The 26,432-nt window shown below is 44.0% G+C and overlaps 2 protein-coding genes across 2 annotated transcripts in view; both read right to left on the bottom strand.

Moving 5' to 3' along the window:
* SWAP70 (switching B cell complex subunit SWAP70) overlaps positions 1-12,841 on the bottom strand; it is a 33,793-nt gene extending 20,952 nt beyond the window's left edge. The window contains 3 exon segments of the mRNA XM_085224151.1: positions 2,490-2,663; positions 6,635-6,775; positions 12,643-12,841. Of these exon segments, the coding sequence (XP_085080277.1) occupies positions 2,490-2,663; positions 6,635-6,775; positions 12,643-12,741 (414 nt within the window). The 5' untranslated portion in view covers positions 12,742-12,841.
* Positions 12,842-17,542: 4,701 nt separating this feature from the next.
* On the bottom strand, positions 17,543-25,855 carry WEE1 (WEE1 G2 checkpoint kinase). The gene is made up of 11 exons (XM_085224157.1): positions 24,990-25,855; positions 23,779-23,987; positions 23,257-23,323; positions 23,001-23,173; positions 22,151-22,272; positions 21,315-21,461; positions 20,828-20,923; positions 20,669-20,754; positions 20,267-20,437; positions 19,985-20,130; positions 17,543-18,948 (listed from the first exon to the last, which is right to left on the bottom strand). Exons 1-11 carry the CDS (start codon positions 25,545-25,547, stop codon positions 18,798-18,800), a joined length of 1,926 nt encoding a protein of 641 aa, XP_085080283.1. The 5' UTR covers positions 25,548-25,855; the 3' UTR covers positions 17,543-18,797.
* Positions 25,856-26,432: the final 577 nt, after the last annotated feature.

The raw sequence follows: 26,432 nt of genomic DNA on the forward strand, positions 1-26,432 counted from the left end.
AAGCCAGAGAGTTTTCCAGATAAAAGATGGTTCAAACAAGTTCAGAAACAGTTTAGGTGATTAAAATCAAAAATCAGAATCCCAGCCAGGCCCCAAGGAGCAGATCCTGGGAGGAGGAGGAGGAAGAGAACTTCACAGTCACGTGAAATTGTGCCAATACCTTCAATGGAGACCTAAGAAATTTCTCTTTATCACAATCCTGCCATCCACAAGGCGGAAAGCAAAAATGTTCGTGATCACTTTTCCAACATTCCAACTTTCGTACCACACAAGTTTCTTAATTCCTTATAAAGGGAAAATAAAGTTCAAAAGCCAAAAAGCCAAAGAGGTGGGTGGGAGGAGGGGAAGCAGCTGGATCCTGCACTAATCACTCTAAGCCAGAAACAGTACTAAGTGGCATGTTGCAATATTCACAGCCAAGGATAAGAGAAACAAACAGGGAGGGAGAAGAGCTTGCTCCTTGGCTGTGAGGTTATAATGATTCATGAGAGGTTTACATTTGTCTTACCCAAACATAAACACTACAGAACATTGCCCTCCCATCTGCTCTACGTTTTGCAAAAAATCCCTGCTCACAGTGCATTCATAGATGATGTGTAAGTCAATTTCAATTCACAGACGGGCAACACAATCAAGTAGTAAAAACTGAATACATAAACCAGTTTTAATATGAACTTGGGAGGCATAAAAAAGAAAAATACCTTCACTAGGTACCAATATCACTTTGAACACTAAAAGAGCTGTTTTCAGAAGAAACTTCTCAGTATCAAGACAAAAAATTGCAAGTTCATACAAAAAATGCCTCGGTAATCTGGAGTTTAGATTTAATGTTAAAAACAGTACTAAAACAACAACCAAAAAACCCATAAGAACTTAAAAGGCAGATATGAAAGGTCACACAGAGAAAGAGCAAAGCTGATCTAAATTAAAAGTTTCCATCTTTACTTTTGGAATTTTGAGTAAAAGGGAGTAAGGGTGGAATTTTCCAGAAGCACAGACAGCACCAGGAGGACCAACACAAACCAGAAAGAAGGGCATTCACAACAGCATTCCTCCACCAACTGATTACATTACCTGTACGGTCTAAGGCAAAAGGTTAAAGAGTGTATGGGGGTATTGCATACAATAAGAACAGAGCAGCCTTTCTCTGCCAGGCTCTCTAAGCTTTCCTTAAAGAGTGCAGCAAGATTTACATTGTGCAGTAATCAAGGAGATGCAGACACACATCCACGCCAATGAGTTTTAAAAATAATCCAAGGGAAAGAGCAATACAGGTGACCCTGGAGACTAAAGATGGGAGGGAAACCTGGTGCCATTAAGATAGGAGTAGTCCTGGCTTTTAGAAATGTGATCTCCATCCCCCAGAATCAACAGAGCAAACAAGACAAAAAAAAACAAACAAACAAGGGAAGGCAAGAAGGCTGTCCACATCTCTGGGGAATCAGCAAGTCTGGCAGCAGCCTGTCATCATCAGTGCAGGACAAACAGAAACGCTGTACAGAGTGAAAGTGCCCTGCAAAAAACTAAGTGACAAAGCAAAACCAAGTGGTTCTTTTCAATATGGAAAGGGCATGATCTGTAAGTAATAGTTTGGCTCAGCAGCTCAGAGTTGTGGCATGTAAATCAGATTCTTTTCATCTTTGACTTTTCAACAGTTTGAAAAAATACATATTTCAGTGCTGAGCTGCAACCCCCTGGGATTTCTGCAGCAGGTTTTGCAAAAGATGGTTAATGCGTAGAGTTCCACCTGGAGTCCTTTTTCTCTCATCCCTCCCCAGGGTGAAAAGCTTTAAATTGTGAAGATTCTAAAACCTTGCTTTAGGGTTACCTATACGAGCATTGCCTGTACTTGCCCATCCACTTGAAGTAATAGGAGACTTCTCTGTTATTTTGCTCACTGCTGTTTATTCCTACAAGCATTTCAAGCAAGAGCATTCAGGTGGTGGCTGGTTTTGATCAGAAACAGACATCATCTGAAAAGTCTACACTTCTCCATTTCAACAGGAGGGTGACATGAGACTGAAGACTCATCTTGCAAGCAGAGATAATTTTTTTTAGAATCACACTGTGCAAAATTTGAATCATGCATAACTGAGTTCAGGTATTAAAGATCCCAACAAGCATTACTCATGAATGAGATGAGAACCTCAACAGCCCCAGGTGCATGTACTGGAGCTTGTCTCCCCAGCACCAGTCAGGCCTCACAGTCTGCAAAATAAGGCATTTACAGGCAGCAGGCAGCACTCCCACTTAACACAAGCTGTTTAAGTGGCAGACAAGAATAGCAATCAATATCTAAAATATCCTGCAGGATCCCCACACGTGCAACCTGCAAGACAAAGAAAAGCACTCAAAGCCTTATAAAAGAGGAAAGTAGTCTCTATTAAAAAAATCATTTTCTCTGAAAACTCCAGAGTAGCAACCATTAACGTACCTAACTGAGACACTAAGCAAAGCAATACTGAACAGCACAAGTTTTTGTTTCTTACCTCCTCAGGTACAATGATTAAAGGGTACTTGTCCTCTGATAAGAAGTTAAAAATAACCCACACTTTAAATGCATCTTCATCACTGATCAGCAAAGGATTTTTCGAGAGGTTCTTTTTAGCACACAGAGTCCAACACATTCTGTTGAATTCAACTTTATCAAAGTTCCCTTGAACCTAAAATGAAGAAATGGAACAACAACAATCAATGCATAGGAATGGCACAGGATAACAGACAGATGAAATTTAATAGACCAAGTCGTACCAAAGCACCAAGAGATTCTAGTTTGTAAGAAGCATCAAGGCCTAAAAAGAGCACAAACCCAGCCTGCTCTGACTTCCTGCGTGGGGTAAAGAACTTCTTCCAGCAGAATCTGCATCCAACCTCCAATTTCTGGTTGAGTTAATAACACCCTGACTTCACAGGAAGGAGGCCACTGTGATTTTGTCTTTCCTCTACCACACAAGTTTTAGATCCCAAACCTTCTGCATAAATGTTTTTAGTTCCAACTGCCCTTCTGTTGCACTGCTACTAAAGCTCCATACAGTAAATGTGGAAACCATAAGAACAAAAACTACATGTGGACACACTAGTACCAATATTGGAACAGCTGGGAAATACTTTTAATAAGTCTTTCTGCTTAATATTGCTTAAATGTAACTCTTGAAAATATTCACAAATGTAATCTTGCTTTCTTTAACATTAATCCACCTAAGATCTTTCCTTTTTCTCAGACTCTCAAATCCTCTCTTTACTGATAAAAAAAAAAATTCCCCTTGCTTGCATTATCCTTTATCATACCTAGCATCTGTACATACCCATCTGTGAATTATTTACATATGTGAAAGCTTTCATTTCCTCTATTTCGTTTTTAAACATCGTTGATGCTATAGATGAAGTATATTTATCTCCCTGCAGCTTTGCCATGCTTTCCTACAGGCAGCAGCACTCCAGCAGAGCAGCAGGCTCTACAAGCAGCCCATGTTTTGGTGGCAGTGACCACAGGGAGACAAGTGGAACGGCAACTCGTGCACAGGCCCTGGCTGGGGTAAGAGCTGGTGGTTTCTGCTTGTGACACCTGAAAGAGGCACCAAACCCAAGGTACCCCCAGCACCCACTGCTGCCAGGATTTGGCAGCAGCCAGCAGGTGTGAGGACTGCTCTGCCTCAGGACGGGGCTGTACTGCACCAGTACTCCCATGTTAGCATCCTTCCTTCAGACCCACGCTCGACTGTGGAAGGGACTTCATCAAGTGTCCGAGTGGCATCCAGAGCTCAGACACTGCATAGAAATTACTCTGGAAAGATGATCAGATAAGCATACAGACACCAGCTCTCCAAAATAACTCTAATCCACCTTCACGGGTTGTTTTGTTTTGTTGTTTCTTTTCTCTAAATCATTTTTAAAGAAAGGATGTAATTATAAAATCAGTGTTCTGGAGATGCTGGGAGTTGTGGGTAGAACTAAGTAAACTAAATACTTTTCTTTTATGAGAGATACTATTTTTCCTGAATAATTTCACGTGGCAACGCTAGCTATTTCTGGTATGTACATTCTTGAAGTACATTTGTGCATGGCTGTGGGGGAAGCAAGGAAAAAAGCCACAACCAAACCAAATCAGAGTTAGGTCCCTACTACAGTACTCTGGAAGCTACTTTGGCTTCCTCCACTGGCAGTGCTCCAGTCCAGGTTACTACATAACAATTACACTGAAGTAATAATTACTCTGAATGAATGCATCTCTGAATGGGATGTAAGAGAGATCATTTCTAAGCTCTGCTTCAAAAACTGAAAATATTTGAAGTTTCTAAAATTATATTTGAACTCATTCACAAAAGTACCTCTAGCTTAATTAACAGAATGCAAACATAGTAACATTTCAAATAGGAGGAACTAATGGCTAAAAAACCAAGTCATAAACACACACACATTGCTTTTTAAGGACACAAACAAAACAAATGTCTTGAGATCAAGAAGTTTTCTTGTCTGATCTCGCTCAAAACAATTAATTTGCCAGAAAATATGACCAGAAATTGAGAGAGCATTCTCTGTACCTTGGGGTATAAAGTACTGGTCCCTCTTTAGCTGCTTTACTTAGTATGAATTCGTGACATCTGTACTGTGATCACCTCATCAAGAACAAACTATGCTTTAGAAGAATGAAAAAAAGGAGTTCCTTGTTTACTTTTTTTGGTTTGTTTTAAACAAAGGAGATGTGCCGTGAATCAGTGACTTCATCCCACTGCATGCTGTATTTTGGCACTGATGTGGTCATCTCTGAAAGATGAGATGTCACAATCAGCACACAAAGGTGGCCTTCTGTCCAAAGACTTTACTGATTTTCAATACTAGATGTCTAAACTCTGAAGAGACGTCTAGTCAGGATAACTGATGTGAATTTAGAGACTATTTAATCCTGTTCCTAAACATTTTCTGTTAGCTGGTAAGAGAAACCAATGGTATGGGTACATCTCGCAATTATCAGAAGCCAGAGCAGCATATAAAAGAAAGCAACACAGGAAACTACACACAGCTGTGCTCTTTCTTTCCACAAGAAAGCAAGGTAGCTTGTCCTTAGCTTTTGCCAGGGGGTAAGAAAGTGCCCCAGAGTAGCTACATGCTGTAATTTCACACCAACAGGTTTAGGTAGCCAGGTCTTTCATTTACAACTTGAAGTGTTATTTAATAATTGCAATTGCTGCTCTATAACTCTTATCCCTACACACCCTTTAATAAAGCGTGGTTACATTTGAAAAAGCCTTTTGCCCCTCTTCTTTCTTTGACTCAATGGCTTGCTACTATAGATGCTACTAACAACAAACCTCTAGTTCAGACTCTACAGCTATAATCCTTCACTCAGAATAAAATAAGGGCTCTGATTTCAATCTGTGTACAAGTTGCTCGGTCTCTGTTGAACCTTACAGGAGCTCAGACAGCCAACACGAAGTGGAGATGAGATTATAACCTTCCTAGGGACAAAGGGAGATTTTCCCACAGCAAGTAGCCAAGACAGCATCTGTGGGCATTTGTGGCCAACAACTCCCACACATGCAGCAGGGCTCTGTCACTGGGTAGGAGACAAACAGACTAGAGGGGCAGAGGAGCTTAGCCAGACAGACTAAGCTTTTCTTGTTTCCAAGTTGACGGACTGCATCTCAGCCATGTATCATATTTTCCACCAGTATTAAATCTGGATTAAAGCAGCAACAAAAGTCATCAAAACGTGGCTAAGGAGCTTGCGTAATCTGCAACTGTCAGATGAGTGACTTTCCAGCAGGAGGTCACTTTGGGACTTGATGTTTTAAAAGAAAGCAACCATCTGTGTATCTCTGCAACCACAAATCAAAGTTTGAAGGTTTCTGGGTCAGCCTTCAAGAGAACTCAGTGGTATTGAAGCAAGAATGTGTGTACTGCCTAGACCAGTCTCCCAACCAAAACTGCTAGAAAAGAAGTATGCTAGCTCTTTGCTTTCAGACATTTCAACCTAAACTTGACACACACAGCCCCCAGAGACCAGTTCTGGCCCAGTACCTGCCTCTACTTAGACTAAGATGGAGGGTAGCACGGGGGAAACCTGCTGGTTTCCAGAGCTTCCCCTTCCCCCAATACAACAAATGTGCAACCACAGAACTCTCAAGAACACTCCAACACCAAGAACTCGCAAGGCAAAACTCAGCAGCACTCCCTGACATTCCCCACCATAAATACTGGGTGGGATCTATTTATTAAAATTTTTCATGAAAAGACAATAAAGATACTTTTCCTGTCCTGTTTACAGATGAGTCTATGGCAACGTTCTTTTGTAACTATAGTATGGAGTGGGACAACCTATAGCTTCAAGACACTTACAAATAATTTTACACTGCACTGTTTCATTAATATGAACACATTTCTACACAAGCACAGCATACAGAACAATCAGATATAACAGGAAATGGAAACCAAGGAGAGAAAAGTGAGCAAAGCACACCCTTCCATTTTAAGGCACAGACACTCCAGAGCACTGCCCCAAAACAACCCTGCAGAGACACTCATAGCCCAATGCCTTCAGATGAGCAGGTTTCCAGCAAGTAAGGCTGGCACGCTAAGGAAAGACACTAAAAAAAATGATAAAGGGAAAAACAGAACCCAAGAATCTAAAACTTACCTTTTCCAAGATGAATTTGTTTAAATAAGGCATGTAACCCTGATTGGAAACTGGTCCTTCATCATCATCCCTGAAGTGTTCTTCCAAGGCCACCGGGTCATGGGGAACATTTAACACTGTGCACAGGTTGTGAGAAAGGACCTGGGGACAGAACAAACATCAGTGACACCGCTGCTGGGCTGCATTTCCACCAGAGCAGAGCTGTCATTCAGGAGTCTGGGAGCAGAAAAATGGCACCTTTGTGTCAGTATCAGTTCTGCCCTGAAAATTTTTCTCAAAAAATGGAAAACACCAACATTTAACTAAAAGAAATTGATTGCAAGGATTTGGCTGCTTCACAGTTACAGTGGTGATTACAAACAGATCTACTGCTATAAAAACTGCCCTTTATATGCATACTCTTATGCATTTGAAAGACAGGAGAGGCATGGAGAAACACAAAAGTAGCATGTACAATGTGAAATTGGACAGTTATGGGAAGTGATCACCAACAGCTAGCCTTGGAAATTATAAATAATTATTACCCAGTGAACACAAGTATCGAGGAAAAGAATCCAATATGCCACCTTTAGCTCACAAAGAAATGACCATTCCATTTAAAGTATTAACTATGGGTTTCTGTCATCTGCTTGCTTTTGAGTTACTTTTCAGCATTCATCCCAAGTTTTAGACGGTAAAAGAAAAGAAAGGGTATAGAAAAGGGAAGAGTTTAAATGTGCTTCTACAATTTTTATTTTAAAAAGGTATTTGCATGTACTGTGTCAAAAGCTTAACGCCCACCAGCTCTCACATCTGAGAAATGGCCTTCAAGAAGAGGAGACACGCTCGATTAGTTTTAAGGAAGTACAGAATTACTGAAAACTGACTCGTAGCCTATGCATCTTAACTGCTCCAACACAGGCTGAGCTTTGCACGCCTGAATGGTGCCAGCAACAGAAAAGCAGGGCAGGAGTACCAGCTGCTCCTGTGCCACCAGCACTTCCCTCACACAGAAAGCACTTTTCTCACCCCTTTTGCTTTCACTCTACCTCCTGAGCCAGGTCACCCCCTGCACACTGCTGCCCACAGCCCTCACCCTGGGGACGATGCAGGGTTAAGCTTCTGGGATTGTGTACCAGCAGCTGGGTTAAAGATACAGATCCGTGTGCCCTAGAATGGTCTGTGCTGAAAAATGTAAAGGAAAACCAAAGGCAGAAACACAACTAAAACAAAATTAGACAGAGGCTGCGAAATAAGACATGGAAGCTTGAAGGCTCCAAAGTCCAGGAAATCAAACACCTGCCACACACCTGCAGTGTCTTTTAATTTGTCCCCAGATAAATTAATATACATATATTTTTCATGTATACATTAAGGAGACACAAGCACTAATTGCACAAAGTCCTACAAAGTCAGCCCAAAATAAAAGTTCAGTTCAGCAGCGAATTCTTCTCCACACGCTCTGAAAGTTTCCACTTCTTTCAGGAAAGCACACATCTCCATAAGAAACACGTTTTCATACTAGCCAAAGCCACTAGCTGTAACAGCTGCAAAGTTACAGAACAGGAAAACAACAGCATCAGCCCTACCACAACAAAAGCTGTATTTCCCAAAGTAACAAAACACTATTTACAAGTTACCACATTTCAGGCTACTCTCCATCAGCAGTCTATTCTCTCCAATCCATCCTTATTTTAACAAACAAACTGTACCGAGTGAGTCCTTGTGATTCACATGTGGGGGGAAAAAGCATGCCAACATGCATGTTTCCCTTTCTATTTAAGGCTCCAGAGGGATTCCTGACTTTCTGTGGGGGGAAGGGGATCTCATTTTTGCACCTAGGCTACAGGGGCAATAAAGGCAGCTAAGAGAAACGTTCTACAAATGTAACTGATTTGAGCATGTTACCAACGTAACTTAAACGTTCAATAAAACACTTTCTCATCCTACTCCCTCCACATTACTTCTCCCCTTGGCCTTCTTGCTGCGCTCAGGCTGTCAGAAAGTTAGCTGCTTTCCACATCCAACAACCAATTACTAGGAAAGAATTCCACTTTCAATCATTTCTAAGGGCTGCCTTATCTGCCATCTCCTCTGTGCCCAGTGCTCTTTTCATAGCTCAGGAAATTCCTCCACGCCTGCCAAAGCCTGCCATTCTTCAACATGGCCCAGTGCCAGCTGAATTCTTCCCTCACAGGGCAAGCCTGAAAAATTCTGCTCTGAGGTCTCGTTCTGTCTTGTTTCGTTCTTTCAGATCGCATTATCTGGACCATCATAGACTCAGCTTTAATGATCCATTCTCTTTTGTAGAAGCTAAGAAAAAAATCAAATGGAACAAAGCAAACGAAAAAGCTCCAAACAACTAATAGCCAAAGAGTGGATTAATTAGGGTAGGAAAATCTCCCTGCCATGCAGAAACTCTATCAACCATGAGGTGGTTTTGCACCAACGCGGGTTATTCCCCAGTGCCACGTGGTTGCTGGGCAGCTTTCTCCTTTCCCAGCACCTGCTGTGCTCTGGATGCCCATCTAACAACTTCCAGTTGCAGCAGGTGGATCCAGTGGGGGTCCCCAGGCTGCAGCCCACTGTGGGTCACAAGTGTTCTGGAAAGGGTCCACAAAGACACCGCTCTCCTTTTTTGTGTTTTCAGTCGGGAGTTTCATAAGAGAGGTGCCCAGGGGTACCACGGAAATACTGAAGGAGTTCTGCTATACAGATAACCTAGCACCAAAGGTCACTGTAGCTACTGCTACAGACTTTGGATATTGCTTTACCTGGAGGGCTGAACCCCAGCGCAGCTGTACTGCACTGCAGTCCTTCCAAAACCTCATGCAAGTGGAACTGTCACCACCTGAGTGGCACCATTTTAACCTTGTCCATAGAAGTGATCTGCATTTCTAAGAGGGGCTAGAGCTCTGCTACCTCTCGCCCAGTAACACAAATTTGGCCCAGATGACAGTAGGACCATTAAGAGGACAGATTATTTCTACAGTGGCTATTACCAGGTTCCTCCGTATTTTTCCTTTTCTTTCTTCTCCATCTTTTGGGGGGTCTCCTCCCTCCCCCATCTCTCTTTAATGCCTGAAAACGCTGGCAGCACAGACCCCGACAGCTCCATTCACTGGCCTCGTGTGAATTCCTTCCAGGACATTCTTGGCTCATCTCTCCCTGACATCCATGTCAGCAGCCACTCCGCCAAAGCAGGCCCACACAGCGCTTTCCCTTTTCCTCTCCTAATCAGCATGAAACCAGCACTGAGCAGGCCCTTAGCACAGCCATGAGTTGTTCAGGCCAGGCCATGTCACAGCGCCTCAGCAGCACAGCCTCCTCGCCCACCAGACCTGGGCTCACCGATGGCAGCTTGGCCACACCGTGGCACTTACACCAACCTGGTTCCCAGCACTGCACAGTTCACCTGCATGGTCCTGGGGCCGGGCTGCCATGAGCACCGAGCCCCGTGTGCAGCCCTACAGCACGACTGCGGCCCTGAGTCACCGTGACTAATTTCCTACTGCCCCTCAGAGCTGGACAAAGCCAATTGTCCCACGGGGTATGGCCCGCTCCTCGCAGACTCTCAGCCTTTCCAGCGCCTCGCTGCATTGTTTGAAGCCTTCCTCTCTGTCTGACCGGCCCTCTCACCCCGATTACACCATCCTTCCTCTTCCACTGGCCTCTGACTTCCCATTTAGCAGAAGGGCAAAGTGAAGGTAAGAGATAACCCCATAACATCCCAGGTATGACTAAAGGCCAGTTTAAGTTTTCTAAGCTTCACTAGCAGCTTTGGTTGCCCGCACCTTGCTGGTGTGCCTGAGGCCACATCCTGCACCAGCAATGCAGGACAAAGTCTGTCCCAATGGCAGCACATGGAGCAAAGCAGCCAAATAACCCCACTGCCAAAACAGAGAACTCTTACAACGTAAGAAAGAGCTTCCTGAGACAGAGTAAAAACAAACTGGTACAAAATATTAGTTCCAATATTACGTATGTACCACAAGGCGCTTTGCTGGCTGCTAAGTTTAACTCCATTTAAAGCCACACTCAAGTTCCAGGTGGAAAGCAGACTGAACGTTGACACATTTGAGAAACTTTTAAAATAAGTCAATTTTAAAATGGCAGAATGAAAGGAGAGATTGGATTTAAATGTAGGAAAGCAAGTATTTGCATGCAGTTCATACTTGAACCTCACCAGCAGCTATTTCATCCACCATAATGATACTTCAGCCTTGCTATAGCACTGTTTGAAAGCTCTGTAACATGTAATTTAAGAAAAAAAAAATGAAAACATCTCTACCAGCGTAGAAAAATGGTAACGTCTGTAGCTATAACAGTAGAGCTTTTGGAGATTACTTGGGAACTTCTGTAAATCCATGCCAGTACCTTACACTGGATCACACAACTTGGAGATCCATGGTTGACAAGCTCTCCTACTGTGAAGGGAAGCTCTGTGTGTTACAATACAGCATGCTGCTCCCTGAAAACAAATGGATTTTTACCAAATTTTTTCATAATGAAAGATTTGTTAAGTTATTAAAAATTATTTATATTGCTGCTATCTCTGCTAACCTGCTTACTCCAAGTCTCCTCTCTGTTTTATAGGGTTGGTACTCCTTATTTGTTGTAAACACAGACAAGAAACAGATAACCACAAAATAACTCCCTGGTACAACACAGCCCCAAGTCAACGAGGCAGAGCCCCTGCCCTACTGCCCCAATAGCTACAGCCGTGCAAACACATTTTCTCCATAGTAGGACCATTGGTTCAGCATCCACACTCACCCTCTGCTGCAAAAAGGTTGCAGGAAAACACTCTGCCTCTTGTCAGGTTTCCTGAAAACAAATTCCTGTTGGCCATGGAGAAGCAGCAGCCTCATTTTAGCTCCTCAAGTGCCACTTCCCCACAAGCCTTTGCAGAGTATACTGTACAGCCCATTGCTTTTCCATGCCTTTTCACTAGCATGAAACAACAAAAGAGCCTAGGAAGATGTCTGACAGGTAATGAGGAGGCAAGTTTAGTTTTCTCTCCCGTTTCTGTTTTCCCTTTTTTTATGGATGAGCATTTGCAGGATGCTAAAAAGACCAATAACTGTGCTTCGGTTTGGAAGAACAACTGTTCTTCTAGCAGCCAGCATGTCAGCCGGTGATCCTAGCACAGAAACACCGACACTTCAGGTGGAACATGCTGGGTGAGCCCACCAGCACCAGTCCCTTCTTCAGCCATGCCCTCACCCAGTGCCCACACACAGCTGCTCCCCACCTGGTGACACCTCATAGGGACTGCAGCACAGCAATCACAGCCCTGCACACGAGGCAGCACAGTCAGAGCAACGCTGCTCTAGAATGCAAGAACGGAAAGCCCTTCACATGAGCCAAGCCAGCCTCGCAGCCCTGCCGCCCCTACAAAGAATGGAGAAGAGCAAGGGGCTGCCAGCAGCCAGCCACATGCTGCAGGTGCTGCATCACACTGCCCACGGCAGGGCCGATCCCCCGAGCATCCAAACACAGCAGGCAAGGCAAGCCCAGAGCCACAACAAGGAGCCATAGTTCCAGATGTCAACAGGTGCTGCGCTCTCATTCAAAGTATTTGTTTATCCAGATCGCAGTTATTATCGCCAGTCCCATAAAACGGGGCCAAGATGGGACCGGGCTCGGCAAGCTGCCCGGGAGCTCTCTTTAGAGCACAAGCATTACTTCAGAGCTTGAGAGACGAAGAAAGGCACAGTTGGAGCCTCCTGACTAATTCTCCTGTGCGTGCCCAAATAAGAGAGCGCTGCGAAGCCCCGCTCTCCCCTTGGCAGGCCGCACTCCGCTCGCGAGCAGCCAAGCCGTGGGGCCGGACGGCGGGGCAGCTCCACAGCGGGCCAGGTCGGGCGCTGCAGAGGCTCCACGCGAAGAGCAGCGCCGCAGAGCCACGGGCCCGGCGTGCCGCACGGACGGCGGCAGTTGACGGCCCCCAGCGGGCTTCGGAACGGGCGGCCGCGTGCCCCTGGCCGGTCCCGGCCGCCCCGCCCCAGCCCCGCGCCCCGCCTTGCCTTGAGCTGCGACTTGGAGACCTTCCCGCTGCGGTCGAGATCGAGCGCGGTGAAGGCGTGCCAGATGGCCTTCAACAGCTCGTCCTTGAGGCCCACCATGGCCGGCCGGGCTGCCGCCACGCCGCTCCCGCCGTCGCTCACGCTCAGGTTCTCCCTTCCCGTTGCCCGCCGCCGCCAGGCCCGCCCCGCACCGCCCCGGGGGCGGGAGCCCGGCCCGGCCGCCACAGGCGCCTCCCCGCGCAGCGCAGAGGGGAGCCGCCCGCTTCCCGCCGCCTCGGCTGAGGGAGTGTTAGCGCCTACCTGCCCGCTTCACCCAGCCACGAGCCACTGGGCAGCCACGAGCACAAAGCAGCGTGCAAAAGGCAGAGGGAAAACAACTAAGATATCTCGAAGGTGACGATTATTAGCTTCGAGCATCGACCTCACGCTTTATATGCAGACTTCTCAGAGCAGGAACATAGCTTTTGTTTTGCAGAGTTGAGAGTGGTCAGCAGCTCATTTTTGTAAGTACAATAAAACAGAAGACAAAGAACCCCACAGAAAATAATTGTGAAGGAGGAAACCCACACGCTTCTCTCCAGTTACTCTAGATTTACAGGAGGTTGAATCCTTTGCCAGCACTTGTTTCCCACTAAGAACATAAGAAGCCAGCTCATTAGGGCAGCAGCCCATGCTCCACACTGGTTCCCATAAGCCTCACTTGATCCATCTTCTGGTGAGCTGATCAAAAAGTTTTATACCTAACTGGTAAGCTTCTAATACATTGTTTTGTGTACATATACACACGCACAAAATGCACATTGTTTTACTTATGTGATTGAACCAACTGAGCAAAACCATTTAAGCCAAAGTTCATGCACAGACAAGCTTGCATCTGCTCAACAAAATCTTTGCCTTTTATACAGAAAAAAAAGTACAAAGCTAGCTGCATCCACATCTCAAGTGTGACCGTGGATTATTTTAAGCAACAATCCCATTAAAATGGACTAGTCTGGGTCTCCTTCCAAACCATCTACATTTAAAACCTTTGAAGACAACATTAGCACTGTGGAGCACTAATTAACAGTGATCACACTTAACCACAAAGCCCTTGATAGCACTACATAAACTAATTTGCTTGCATTATTCATGTGACAAAAGTTGTGACGCAACTTGACATACTTCTGCTTTTCTTGGAAGTTGAGATCTCAGCAATTCTATTTTACAAGCTGTGCTTATTCTAATCTTGTTTGCTAACCCTGGTTAAAGCATGACTGAAGCGTGTTGGGAAGGTCAGGGAGCAAAAACTGGCTCAGCCTCAGAGTGACTCACTGTCAGGAAAAAGCTTTAAACCTTGTTGAGGCCCAGCCCTAAGAGGTCACTTCTCTCTTCCTCCTCCCTCCAAAAGCTTAGTTACTTGTTACCTAAACAAGTATTTGTCTGGACAGTTCTAACGAGAACAAAGATTACACATTTAAACCGTCACTAATTTTGTCTTCTGCCACTGAGTCACTTAAAACGTCATCAAGGAAAGAATTCAGACATCAGTAACTCTCAGATTTAGCTTATTGTTAACTTAGAGAAAGTCATCCTGAACAGTGACTGGAAGAGTGGTTTTCATTTTCAGCAAAGCCACACTAAAGCAAACAAACCGAAGGCCTTTAAGTATTAACTTTTTAGCCTTCTTTGAAGAAAATTATTTCTAGCACCTGTTATTTCACAGCAAGACTTCAATAGAAAATAAATGTAAAGCAAATGCCAGTGTTAAATGATCAACATGTTGCAGTTTCTGAATGGAACACAGCCCAGCTCTAAAAGGTCTCAAACACTGAAGGCAAGGTGAGAAGAAGCAGTAAGCATATTTGGCATGACAACAATGTAATCAGTCCTCAAATCTCTTGATGAATTTATTTTAAAATCCATTTCATCTCTGGCCTTAAAAAACATGCCCCACACGTTCTCACTGAAACTATATAGAAACTAAGTATGAAAATTATTTCAGGTGAAATAGGCAGCAGCATTGGATACCAAGTTAAATGTTAGCTCAGTCTCACCTACAAAAAAAAAAATCTGATGTTTGCTTCTAAGATTCCTAGAACAATCTTTAAAGATATTCCAGCAAAATACACTTCCTTTGATACAGTTTTCATGTATTTATATACATGCTTTTCCAGTCACACTTAATAATGAGGTAAAATATGGAGTATTAAGTTATCTTTTTGGCTTCTTCCTGATAACAAGCATCTTACTCTACATTCGTAGTTGATAAGAGAAGAAGATAATGGAAAACTCAGAATCTCAAGTAATTCTTGAGCTTGTACAAGTTAGGTCTTCGAACATGCTAAACAGTAATAAACTGCTTCCTGTTTAATTAGGCACAGTAATATTCTCTCCTCGAGGCACCTCCCTTTCCCTTACCCCCATCCTGTATGGGGAAGGTGATAGCATCTTCAACCAATTCCAATTGTTTAAACAGAAGCAGAACTTTAATTTCCTACGTGCTGTCCTGCCCCCTCACTGCTTCTTCCTGCTGTCTCCCTGCAGTTTCTGCAGACAATAACCTGTGTCAGTTCAACAGCCTCCAACTGGGGGAGCTAGAAGCTCTCAGATGGTTTCTGCAGTTACTGAAAAAAGGAAAGGTTCATGCAGAGGAGAGCTATACATTTGACTGTTCCTGGTCGTTGCTTTAGAACAAGCCCTTGAAAACAGCGAGGCTATTGGTAAGCAGCACAAGTGCTGATTATTAAACTTGTACAGTGAAATCATGGTGGTATCTTTTCTGAGCCTACAGAAATGCAGAGGGTGAAGATGAAAAAAAGTTACCACTTCTTAAAATTACTGTTGATAAGAACGCTTAATCACTACTGAACAAAATAATGATTTCTAATAGTGAGGGAAATGCCATACTAGCACACAAACACCTACTAGACAAAACTTTCATTGCCTATTTTGACTAGCAGGTGTTGCTGAAGACTACTAAACACATTAAGTACAAGGTCACAAAATCAGCTTTTGGTAGGGTGCATATGGCTTTATTTTGTTTCGTTTTAAGTTCAGTTCAATCAGACCATCACTCTGATGGATTGCAGACACTGGATTCAGATTCAGGCAGAAGACAAGCACACATCTAGAGGCAGCAAGGTTGTAAAATACCAGCTTTAGAGTTACTTTAAGGTTCTCTTTATATGTAGTTCTTCAAAAAGTCAGGTACTCTGATCTAAGTAGTCAAAGTACTACAATATCTCTGCTTTGCAAAATGAACCTATTAAAAAAAGATCACAATAGTGGAAGTTAAAACATAGGTGTTTTGAATAACATTTGCCTCCTACTTCTGATACTTGCTGCTTTAACTGAGATAAAACTTTCCTCATAAAGTGCTGAAGTTCACCTTGTTACGCTACAGTTGGCAGAATTTTTCCAAGTAGTGCCTGACTTCCTGCACCTCATGAGAGGCTAGTAGTTTCTTCTTCCACCTGAAAAGATGGCTCGTGCTTTTCTACAATTTTTGCCTAAACATTCCTGAATTAAATTTATAAGCTACCACAATTACTTCTATTAAAGAAATCCTTCAAGGGCAGTAAAATAGAGACACCTCCTCTCACTCCACAAGCATCTAAACTACAAATCACTGGATGCTATGAATATTCAAGGAAATAAAGCACTGACATTTCACAAATTCTCTGGCTCTTCCCACAGAAGTCAGGATTCTCAGCCTTACCATTGGCCTGACTCAGGAAAGCTGTTCCCATTAAAATTTGAGATACAACTACACCATTCTTACCGCTCCTGCAAACAACTGAAAAAAACTCAGTTTCTTTTAAAACATTCTTCCTTCACAAATGGGGGAAAGTTAAAACCCTAAAGCCAATTCAGTACTAAATTTTAAGCTAGGCATCGCTTACACTGCAGATACAAAACCTGCCACCAGCACATCCATGTAGGCACAGCATAAAGCTTGTTTGTACAGAAAATCTGTAACGATGTTATGAGCTTGAAGCAACAATCTGAAGTAACAGCAGGTAATTATCTTAAGTAATTTAATTTATTTACATTACGTGAGCAAAAAGACTGGGTTTGCTTAATTTTCATTACTGCATAGAAGCATGCTTTAACAGAGGTCTCAACACAGATGAAGACTGTATCATATACACCAAGTCAAATCTTAAAGGAACTCCAGTCTACCAGTTTTTACTGATGAGAACTGCTTATTCAACAATTAGCTAAAACAAGTCTCTGAATTTTATTGTCATATTCAGAGGACCAAAACACCTCTTAGAAAGAAAAATACTTAGCAGTTCATATGAAAATTGTGAAGTTAAAGTTTCCTGGTCCACTCAACTCATATACAACATCTCTGCAAAGCCACCCTCAATTTAGTTTTTAACACAGCAACCTAAAAACTTGCTAAATAGGCTAGTCAGTTAAGCCTTTATTACTTTTAATGTAGCTCTCCTCTTTACTTACACTACATATATGTGAATATTTTACATCCACACCAAAGAAAACTTGCTGTTATCACATTCCATCCAGTCCCTGCCAGTTTCCTTTCAAGCTTCTGCATTAACAGTTCTCTTCCCATTCTCAGCAAAATCCTCCTTACCTCAGAAGCAGCAGGGCTTCCTCCACAATCTGCCCAAGTCTTCAAGTCTAGTTCATCCAGTTCCAACTCCAGTGGCTTCAGCTTCCCACCTCACAGTACTTTCCTGAAGTTGTAGAGACAGACTGCTGTTGATATACACCAGCACAGACTGTGTTGTTTTTGCCCCCAACATAACTATCAGTGACTCCCACTCTCCTGCGACGGAATCACAATGCACTAGATAGGAATAGGAAGCAGATCTAATCCAGACTTGCCGTGTTCCTGACTCAACGTTTCATTTCTACAACTATAAAGTTTAAATAAGCATAGGACACTACTAAATACAACTTGTAACTTTAATATTCAAATTCAACACTAATAAAAACAAACAGCACAAATGGGAGAAACACTGTTTACACTAAAATTAATGAAGAAACAAGCCAGTTACTAGAACAGTTCTATTTTTCAGTAACATCTGTTAACCTAAAACCAACATCAGTACAAGTTTCAATGGCCACATTCTGTTTGTTTGGGAACTTAAAACTGAATAGTCGAAATTTCTCTGTTGGCATCCCAGACTGCATTTCTACTATAGCATACTATACACTATAGTATGCATTTTCACTATAGTATACACACACACAGTTAAACTTATGTACATAAACAATGAGGAACAACCTTAACACTTACACTAAACAATTATTTACAGGTATTTCAACATTAAAAAAAATATACAAGAGCCTCAAGAATGAAAAACTGAAGAGAATACCAACATTTAGAGAACCTTATTAGAAAGGATTACAGAACATCAATAGCCAAGACATTAACAATTGCACTACACTAATACAGAGTCCAAGTATTAAATTGGTGCATTATTTCACAATGCACTAGCTTCAAGAGAAAAATGCTGCCTTCACTAAAATGCAGCTTAGATTTGATTCGTGTAATTGTTTTAACAAGAAACCTATTAACACAAGAATGATTGTTTTAATGCTACAGTTTACAGCGAGAACAAAACACTAAAATAGCAGCAGTTCCACATGGCACTTAATTCCACAGGTTTCTAAGCTGTGGTTTATGCAATGCCTACAAAGTGCTCCCAGTTGAATATACAAATAAAATTCACAATAGAAGTCTACCTGACATCAGGTACACTGAGCATAGGTGGCCTTAAAGCCTGTCTGTCAAAATTTATTCCCCTCTGCTCCAAAACCAGTAACACAGCAAGTCCCCTTCCCTCCTTCTTAAAGATCATTATGGATAGTACTTCTTACTACAATGCTGTAACACTAGAAAGCAGCACACCACTATAGTGGTTAACCCTGGGACGATGTGACATCTAACAGTGTAACTGAAACATTTATGGATTAACATCCAGGATCCTCTACAGATAGTAACCGAGTCCATTATCTCAAAGCCAGTACAGCTCATCAGCCATATCGTAGAAATTAAAAACCCAGAAGCAATTCCTGTAAAACTAGCAACACTGTCCAGAGAGGACAAGAAACCAGGAATTGAATGTTCCCTTCAAATCCTCAGGCTTCAGTCCAGCAGAGATGCTATAGCCATTCTCAGTAGTTCTTTTGGACATCAGAATTCAGTATATAGTAAGACTAACTGAGCGGTTCATTTTCTTGCCAATGAGTCGAGATGGTCTACTTTGTGTTGTGGATCTAGTTGTCATTCTGTCAGTGAACAGAGCTCTCTCTTCAGCTGCAGCCTTTGCCATCTGTGCCTTCTTCAACTCTCTGCAAGAGATTGGAAGCCACACTTTAACAAAGCACCAGTGGGAGCCTACATGCATGTCACAGTAAGCACTTCAGATTAATTACAGCCATTCAGAACTAAAGATTTGCCATTCAGTTTGGGATAAAAACCTTTAACTGCTCCCCACTGGCTTTTGCTTGTATTTATAAAAGTCAAAGTAACTGCTGTCAATTTAAGTATTTATACACAACATAGCTCACTAGTTTTTCTAGCCTTATGTAATACTTGTTTTAACTCAGTTTGCCATCAGTGATAACTGAATGTGGAAAAATGATTAAGTTGCATGTTTTCATTCAATTGACCAGTTCTATTTCTGTAAGCCAGAGTATTATTAACACCAGGGTCCCATCTCATCCTTTCTATATTAACACTGTGCCAGTTCTCTGAAATAATGAAATCCATTTTTAAAATCTATTTCCTTAAAAGACTGGAGGTCAGTCATACATACACATCTACCCAGCCATCACACCAGTACTAGGAAATTAAGATTTACAACACATATCTGTTCTTCCCTAGAAGTCTAATCTTGCATTCTTCCTCCCAATGAAGGACACAGTACAAGGGCTGAGTTTCCTTCCAGTGATTCTTTCCACTGAAAACTCACATAAACAAGCATTATCTTAAATGAGCCAAAGGCAAGCACACTAAGAACACAACACAAAAAGCCCTACTTGAGCTAATTCACAGAGCACCATACAACTGAATATTACTGTGCAGAGGCACACCTTTGAAGTCATTCTTACTTTTAGTTATTTTTTTAGGGATAAAACTACAAACAGTTGCTTGTTGCAAGGCCAGTAGTCATCACTAAGTTTAAACTTAAGCCAACTTCCTTTTCACATCATTTGAAAATTAAACAAATTTCGTCTTCATATTAGCAAGAAAGTTACCTCAGCAGACCTGTCATTACAAACCTGCACAACCTGTCAAATTATTGTTTCTGCAGTCAATCACAAAAATCTCATGAAAAACAGTAAGAAACTAAGTTATATTTAAGGACTCCAAAGAATTACTTACTTCTGCAAGAGTGAATTTTTGAATTTTTCAGCATTCAATTCTATTCGCAGCTGCTCTGCACTCTTCTTTGCAGCAGACAGCAGCACGGAATGCTTGACGAGCGCCACAGCTGAAGGTCTTTTCTCTGGATCAGGGTTGATCATAACCTTGGAAAAAAGAAAAAAGTCATTCTAGTTAAGGCCAGTAATGTAAACTACATTGTAAAAATGTAAAAAAAATGTACTACTACTACTGTAAACAGTAAACTACAAATCAGTGAGTGGCTGGAACAAGAGCACTTACTTTTAGTAAATCCAGCAGTTCTTGAGAAAGCACTTGTGGTATTCTTGGTAGTTTTCCTTGTCGAATTTCATGCCACTGGTCACCATTAGTTGGAAGAGGTTCAGCCCCAGCAGCACAGACAACGGTTAGAGCAAGAGCAAAAATATCTGCTTTTGGCAAATGAGTGTAGTTCTTCAAAAATAAAAAAGAATAGAATACATTTATTATAGACACTACCCACTAATAAAAAGAAATCTGACAGACAGACTAATCTACACTGAACACACCCACATCACATTTCCACCAGTGTTCAAGGAGAAATCATTTACAGGTTTCTCCCTCAGCAAGGAGGCAGCAGACAGCAAATCGGTAATGAAAATGGCACACAGATCTAACACAAGTGTCTTCCACAAGGATAGCTACCTCCTGTAGGACTTCATTTGCAAGGAAACGGCTGTCGCCTTCTTCCACTTGCGGACTTGATACTCGAGTTACATGGCCAAGGTCACCTGCAAAAACATGAAGTTATTTCTCAGAAATGCACATGATGTGGCTCTTAAGCACAAGCTAGCTGCTTCTTACCTATTTTAAATATGACTCTATCAGATGACCATTCATCATCATCACCTTCTTCTGAAGTTGTATTTGGCACCGATGTCCTGGATATGAAAATGTTACCTGAAAAAGAGTACAATTGTTAAAAAAAGTTTGAGTCTAATTTTTGCTCTACGTGGCTTCATTCATTTATTTTAGCCATACAGAAACTTAGTCGCATACCCAACTTCTCAAGCAAGAAATTACAGCACACAAACACACTCACTCTGTGCCTCTTTGCTGGGAGAATAGCCAAATGTTATGCAAGAAAGAGTCAATTACACAAAAAGATTCAAGATAAACTCATTAACAGCTCAAGTTTGCTAGCCAACTTCATAACTGACATCTTTGTACTGCTACTTAGAACTTCAATGAACAATTTACAGTTACTAACGTGTGGCTAACTGCTCATTTGTCTACAGCAGATTAAGTTAACTGAGGAAGCTATCAGTAGATTAAAGCAGTTAACACTTACTAGGTTTGATATCCATGTGTACCAGTGACATTGAATGTATGTACTTTAAGCCTCGAGCCACCTGAAGCAGCAGGTCCTTCAGCTCTGGCTCAGTAAAATAACGCATGTTCTTGTAATTCTCACTTATGGCATCGGCTAAACTGCCACCTAGAAAAGACATTAAAGAAAACTTTTTTCTTTTCTTTTCTTTTTTTTTTTTTTTCCAAACATCAGACAATTGATAAAGTAATGACAAACTAACTTCCAAAATTTAAGAACAACCGACTTCCAGAATTAGCAGCAAATCTATCATCAAAAACTTGCTGATGATGCATAGGAAACATAAAATCAAATGCATAATCACTTTCTTTTATAGTCATGTAATGTATTACTTTTTTTTTTTTTTTTTCCTTTTTTCCTCCTGCATAGACTGTTACAGTCACTATGCAAATCAACATAACAGAACACAAAGATCTCTCTCCATCTCCCAAACCTCTGGCAGGGTATCAACCATCATAGCAATTCCTTCAATCTTCAGGGGAAAATCTTTTCTCACTATTCCAGCATGAGATATTACACAAAAGAATAAACAACTTTGCTGCTCACAAACACTTAGTGTAGTTCCAATATTCTTGAATGCTTAACGCTATCTGCAGTTTTGTAATTATTGCTTCATGCATCTGTTATCCCTTTTGCAATAGAAAAGAAAATATAAAACATATCTGAGACAAAGACAGCGCCAGCTATGGGTAGGGCAATCAATTCTTGCTTAATGCTAGCAATTTGTAGATATCTGTGTATCTCCAAAAATAACTTGTTATTAAACAAGTTCAGGTCGATTAACAAATAGTACTTACCATTGCAGTATTCATTCTGTATAAGCATATGATCATCTTCTGCCCACGCAGAGTAGTATCTTACTACATGAGAATGTTGCCCCAGAACTGCATGTGCATAAACCTCTCTTAAAGCATTTTGCCTGTTACAGTCATAAAAAACAGCACATCGGAATGTTACGAAGTGAAGTTAGTTCAGTTTCAGCTTGATATTGAAACGCATTGCATCATGTCTTTAAATAAAAATTTTCATGTTCATCTCTGTGGCACCTTACATTGGGTTTGTAATTAGTCCAACCAGCTAAAGCCATTTATTTTACATTGAAAGACTAAATATACTGAACATTAAAAATCAGGCTTTGTTGCAGATAATTCTTGAGAGAGTTGCCACTTGCATTACTTGCTTTCCAGCCACTCACAGCAGCGGGTTTTCACTTCTCTTGTGTAGGCCTAGTATGCAGTTTTGAGCAGCACATGCTAATACAGCATTTAGCACTGGGGAAAAAAGTCAGGAACATCAGCCTGATGCAAAAAAAAAAAAAAAAATGCCTGACAATCTGTATGTCACTCAGACCCAACACAGATGAGCACCCAGTTGCGGGAACATTGATTTCCTTATACATTCAAACATCACTGCAGCACAGTTTATTCATACAGTACCCTCCTGCCACTAAGAGGCAGGTGAGCATTATTTTTTACTTCCAAACAAGAGCGATCTGTTTCCATTTAGAATACTGGGATTAATCTGTTGTGGTCAAGTAACCTTTCTTCCCCGATTTCTTAAGTTTGTACAGTATTTAGAAGGAAAACAAACAAAACAATCACACAAAAAAGCACCAAAAGGTGGCTTGTAAGAGTAAGAAATACTCACTCATCCACTGAGCCAGCTAAGGGCTTCTTGGATCTTTTTATAGCATAAATACAGCCATCAAGCCTCTTCACACATTTAAACACAGAACCAAATTCACCAGATCCGATCTTCTCCAGCTCATGAAATTCGGTTGCATACCGTGACTTCATATTACTTTCTGTGATTGTGATTCTCTGTAGAGATTAGAAAGGAAAGCACTAAGATGTGCAGAGACACAAAGTACCAAAACTCACATCAAGCTCTAAACGTTCATTACCTTAGCAGGTCTGATAGCTTCATCCTCGGGCTCTCCATCACTTGCTTCCATGTCCTCTCCACAAGAGCTGGAATTCACACTTGTTAGTTTTGCAGAGTTAAAATGGCTTAATTTACAACTCAAGTCTAGCACCTACTGATTGTCTTGAGATCCAGGTCTCCCATTCTCCTCAAGTTTAGTCTAACTGAACACGAGGTGTTTAAGCAGAAAGTCAAAACAAAATCATAAAAAGCTCAAGCACCATTGTTATTTCTTCCCTCATGTTTCACACTGCTATTTAATGCACTCACCCCTCCACAAGAAACAGCCGTGTGTGCAGTTCTGACGGCAGGACACAGTCTGAGCTTTCTCTGCCATGTACTAACCAGAAGATCTAATACTAAATGGTTCTTCCACACTACCATGCATCTCAAAGATGCACAAGCTCTAGAGCTCTATTTCACATTGCTAGCAGATTTGCCAAGAAAATGGTTCTCACAGAAGCAGTTTGAAACAAACTTTACAAAGAGACATATCACTCACTCATTCCAGTGCGTTCTCTTCCTTCTTCGACACTGCCCTTCAGAGTTGTGAAGGAACATGGAATCGGGAGTGAAGGGATTAATATTCACATGAGGTGTTTGTCTAATATCTGAGTCGTGCTTCTCCGACCTCCCAACGTTCATAAATAGAGAGCCTCCTCGAAGTTTGACTGAGCTGGAACCCAGTACTTGGGCTTTAGAAAGCAAACTCTGCATTTAAAAAAAATAGGAAAGACATTTATGGACTTAATATTGCTTTAGACACACACACAAAAAAAAAATCGCACCAAGGTTTTCTATAAGCAATATGGAGTTTAGACTTCACACACCAGGCCACACATTTCTATGGCAAGCTTAAAGCAAAAACTGAACAACATCAAATCAAAGATTTGTCCATCTCATAGTGCACAGAAGCCCGCAGCCGAGCCTCCTAGCACCTCACAAGGCTGCTCCCACCATCCTACCGCAACCCCAGCGGGAGCACCACCTCGTCCAACCAACCTCGCACCGAGTCTGAAGGACCCGAAGGAAGGTTTGCACGCAGAGCGTCCCAGCTGTGCTCTCCAAAACCAAACTAGATGGAGACGGTCAATGGATTCTCAGCACGGTTCTGCGTTCCCACTGGATAACGTCACCGATTTTTCCAAATTCAAAAGGTAACCTCTCCGAGATAATCAGCAGGGAATTGGGCGACTAATCTAACATCTCCGCCGAAACTCAGCGTTAAGCCGTTTGATTGAAGCGTCACACGCTCGCATCTCCAAACGGTTTGCTCCTACTTGGCATAAGCCCAACTTTCTCCTCGCCTTATCTAAGCAGGGCGCTACGCCGACGGGGAAAACCTCATTTACGGGGAAAGTCGGGGAGAAAAACGAAATCGCAAAGTACAACGATGGACGTTATCAATGCGCCACGTTATCACCGCGGAACATTATTCCTCTTTTACTTCGCCTTCGCCACGAGCACGGGAACGGCGGCGCGTTTCTGCCCCACCTCACGCGTCCGCACCGCCAGGCGCGGCAGCAGCGGCGGCTCACGGCGAGGCGCCCGCAGATCGCGAGCAGCCCCGTGCCGGGCGGAGCGCCTCCCGCGCCTCACGTCACCGTACGGCCGCGCCCGGCGCCGCACTCCAACCGCCGGACGCGAGAGGCACCGCCCCCCCCCCCCACCCGCCCGGTAACGGCCGCCCCGCCCGCTCCTTCGCTCGCTCACCTTCGGTGTGTGCGGCGTGTCGAAGAGGCGCAGCTTGCGGAACGTCTTGTGCGGCGGCGTGCCGGGGTAGTCGGGCAGCGGCGAGCCGGGCTCGTCGCCGCGCAGGCGGCAGCCGCCCACCGGATGCGGGGGGGAGCGCGCGCCGGAGCGGCGGCCCTTGTGGGGTGGCGGCGGCGAGGGCGAGCCGGCCATGAAGTAGGCGCCGGGCGACTTGACGGGCGAGGAGCCGAAGCCCTCCTCCTCCCACGAGTCCCCCTCGTCCGGCAGCGGCGCGGCCGCGGGCTCCATCATCTCCTCCTCCTCCTCCAGCAGGGGCGGGTCGCCCCGCGCCGGGGTGCGGGCCACCGAGAGCGGCGAGTCCGCCTCCTGGAAGGCCGAGTCCTCGCCCGTGGTGTTGCCGCTGCTGCTGCCGCCCTCCTCCTCCTCCTCGTCTTCGTCCTCCTCCTCGCAGTCGCTGTGCCCGCTGTGGAACAGCAGTTTCTGCCGGATCGGGGCGGCCGCCCGTCGGTCCGAGACCCGCCGCGGCGGCGCCGTCGGCTGCAGGCTGAGGAAGCTCATGGCGGCCCACCGCTCGGCGAGCCCCGCTCACAGCGCACCGAGCTGCACCAACGCCTCAGCCCCACTCCGCCCTGGGCGCGGTACCGGCTGCTCCGCGCGGCGCTGCCCCCAGGCACGGTGCACCTCGCGGTGTTCGGACTCCGCGGCTTTCCCGCGACCGTTAGTCACGTGGCGCGCACGCCAGCCAATCGCACCCGCCCCTCCGTTTGAAAACACGGAAAGTGGGGGCGGAGCTCCACGCGCTCGCGTCACGGAACGCTTTGGCGCGAACGAGGAGAGCGGAGGGGGCGGGGCCGTTACCCGACACGCGCTCCGAGGCTGCCGCACGGACACGTCCGAGCTCTGCGGCCCGGCGCCATCTTCGCCGGGGGCGCGGCCCCACACGGGGCCGGGCCCGGCCGGAACCGCCCGGAGAGCGGGCGGGGAGCTCGAGTCTTCCGTGCCACGCCGCCTCGGGCTCCGGAAGGACCCGCCTCACGGCGAGCTCTTCGTTCCTCGGCACAAATCGCTCCAAAGCCTCATTTTCACGCCGCACTTAAGCTAGTCCAGGGCGCTCTTCTTTAGCTGAAACAGAAAATCAGCGTTCAGTGCTGTTTATTTACCAAGAGGAAAGTCGCACGCGACACCATGCGGTCACCGGCAGCTCCCACGGGAGCCTTTAAAGGGCCCGCAGGTCGCAGTCGCCGGAATCGGACGAGCAGCCGCGCCACTGACGGCTCTGTGCGCTGCCTGTGAGTGCAGCCCCGCACTGTCTAACGCAGGGTTAACAAAGTTAGCACTCAGCCAACGTGTTTTCCTTGAGAACTGCTGGTGCCTGATCTGCAGCAGCAAAGCCCTTGGGACAAACCTGGTGCCGCACAAGCATAGAGTGCCTTAAATTAATTT

Source organism: Meleagris gallopavo, chromosome 5 (assembly GCF_905368555.1).
Source record: "Meleagris gallopavo chromosome 5, MGAL_WU_HG_1.1, whole genome shotgun sequence".
In the NCBI taxonomy this organism is placed as follows: domain Eukaryota; kingdom Metazoa; phylum Chordata; class Aves; order Galliformes; family Phasianidae; genus Meleagris; species Meleagris gallopavo.

Excerpts from the sequence above, each read along its gene's own strand:
- WEE1 (XM_085224157.1), bottom strand. The coding sequence starts at position 25,547 with ATGAGCTTCCTCAGCCTGCAGCCGACGGCGCCGCCGCGGCGGGTCTCG. Across the intron at positions 23,988-24,989 it reads ACACGCCGCACACACCGAAG|AGTTTGCTTTCTAAAGCCCA; the intron begins GTGAGCGAGCGA and ends TTTTAAATGCAG. Across the intron at positions 20,438-20,668 it reads CAAATGAAGTCCTACAGGAG|AACTACACTCATTTGCCAAA; the intron begins GTAGCTATCCTT and ends TTATTTTTGAAG.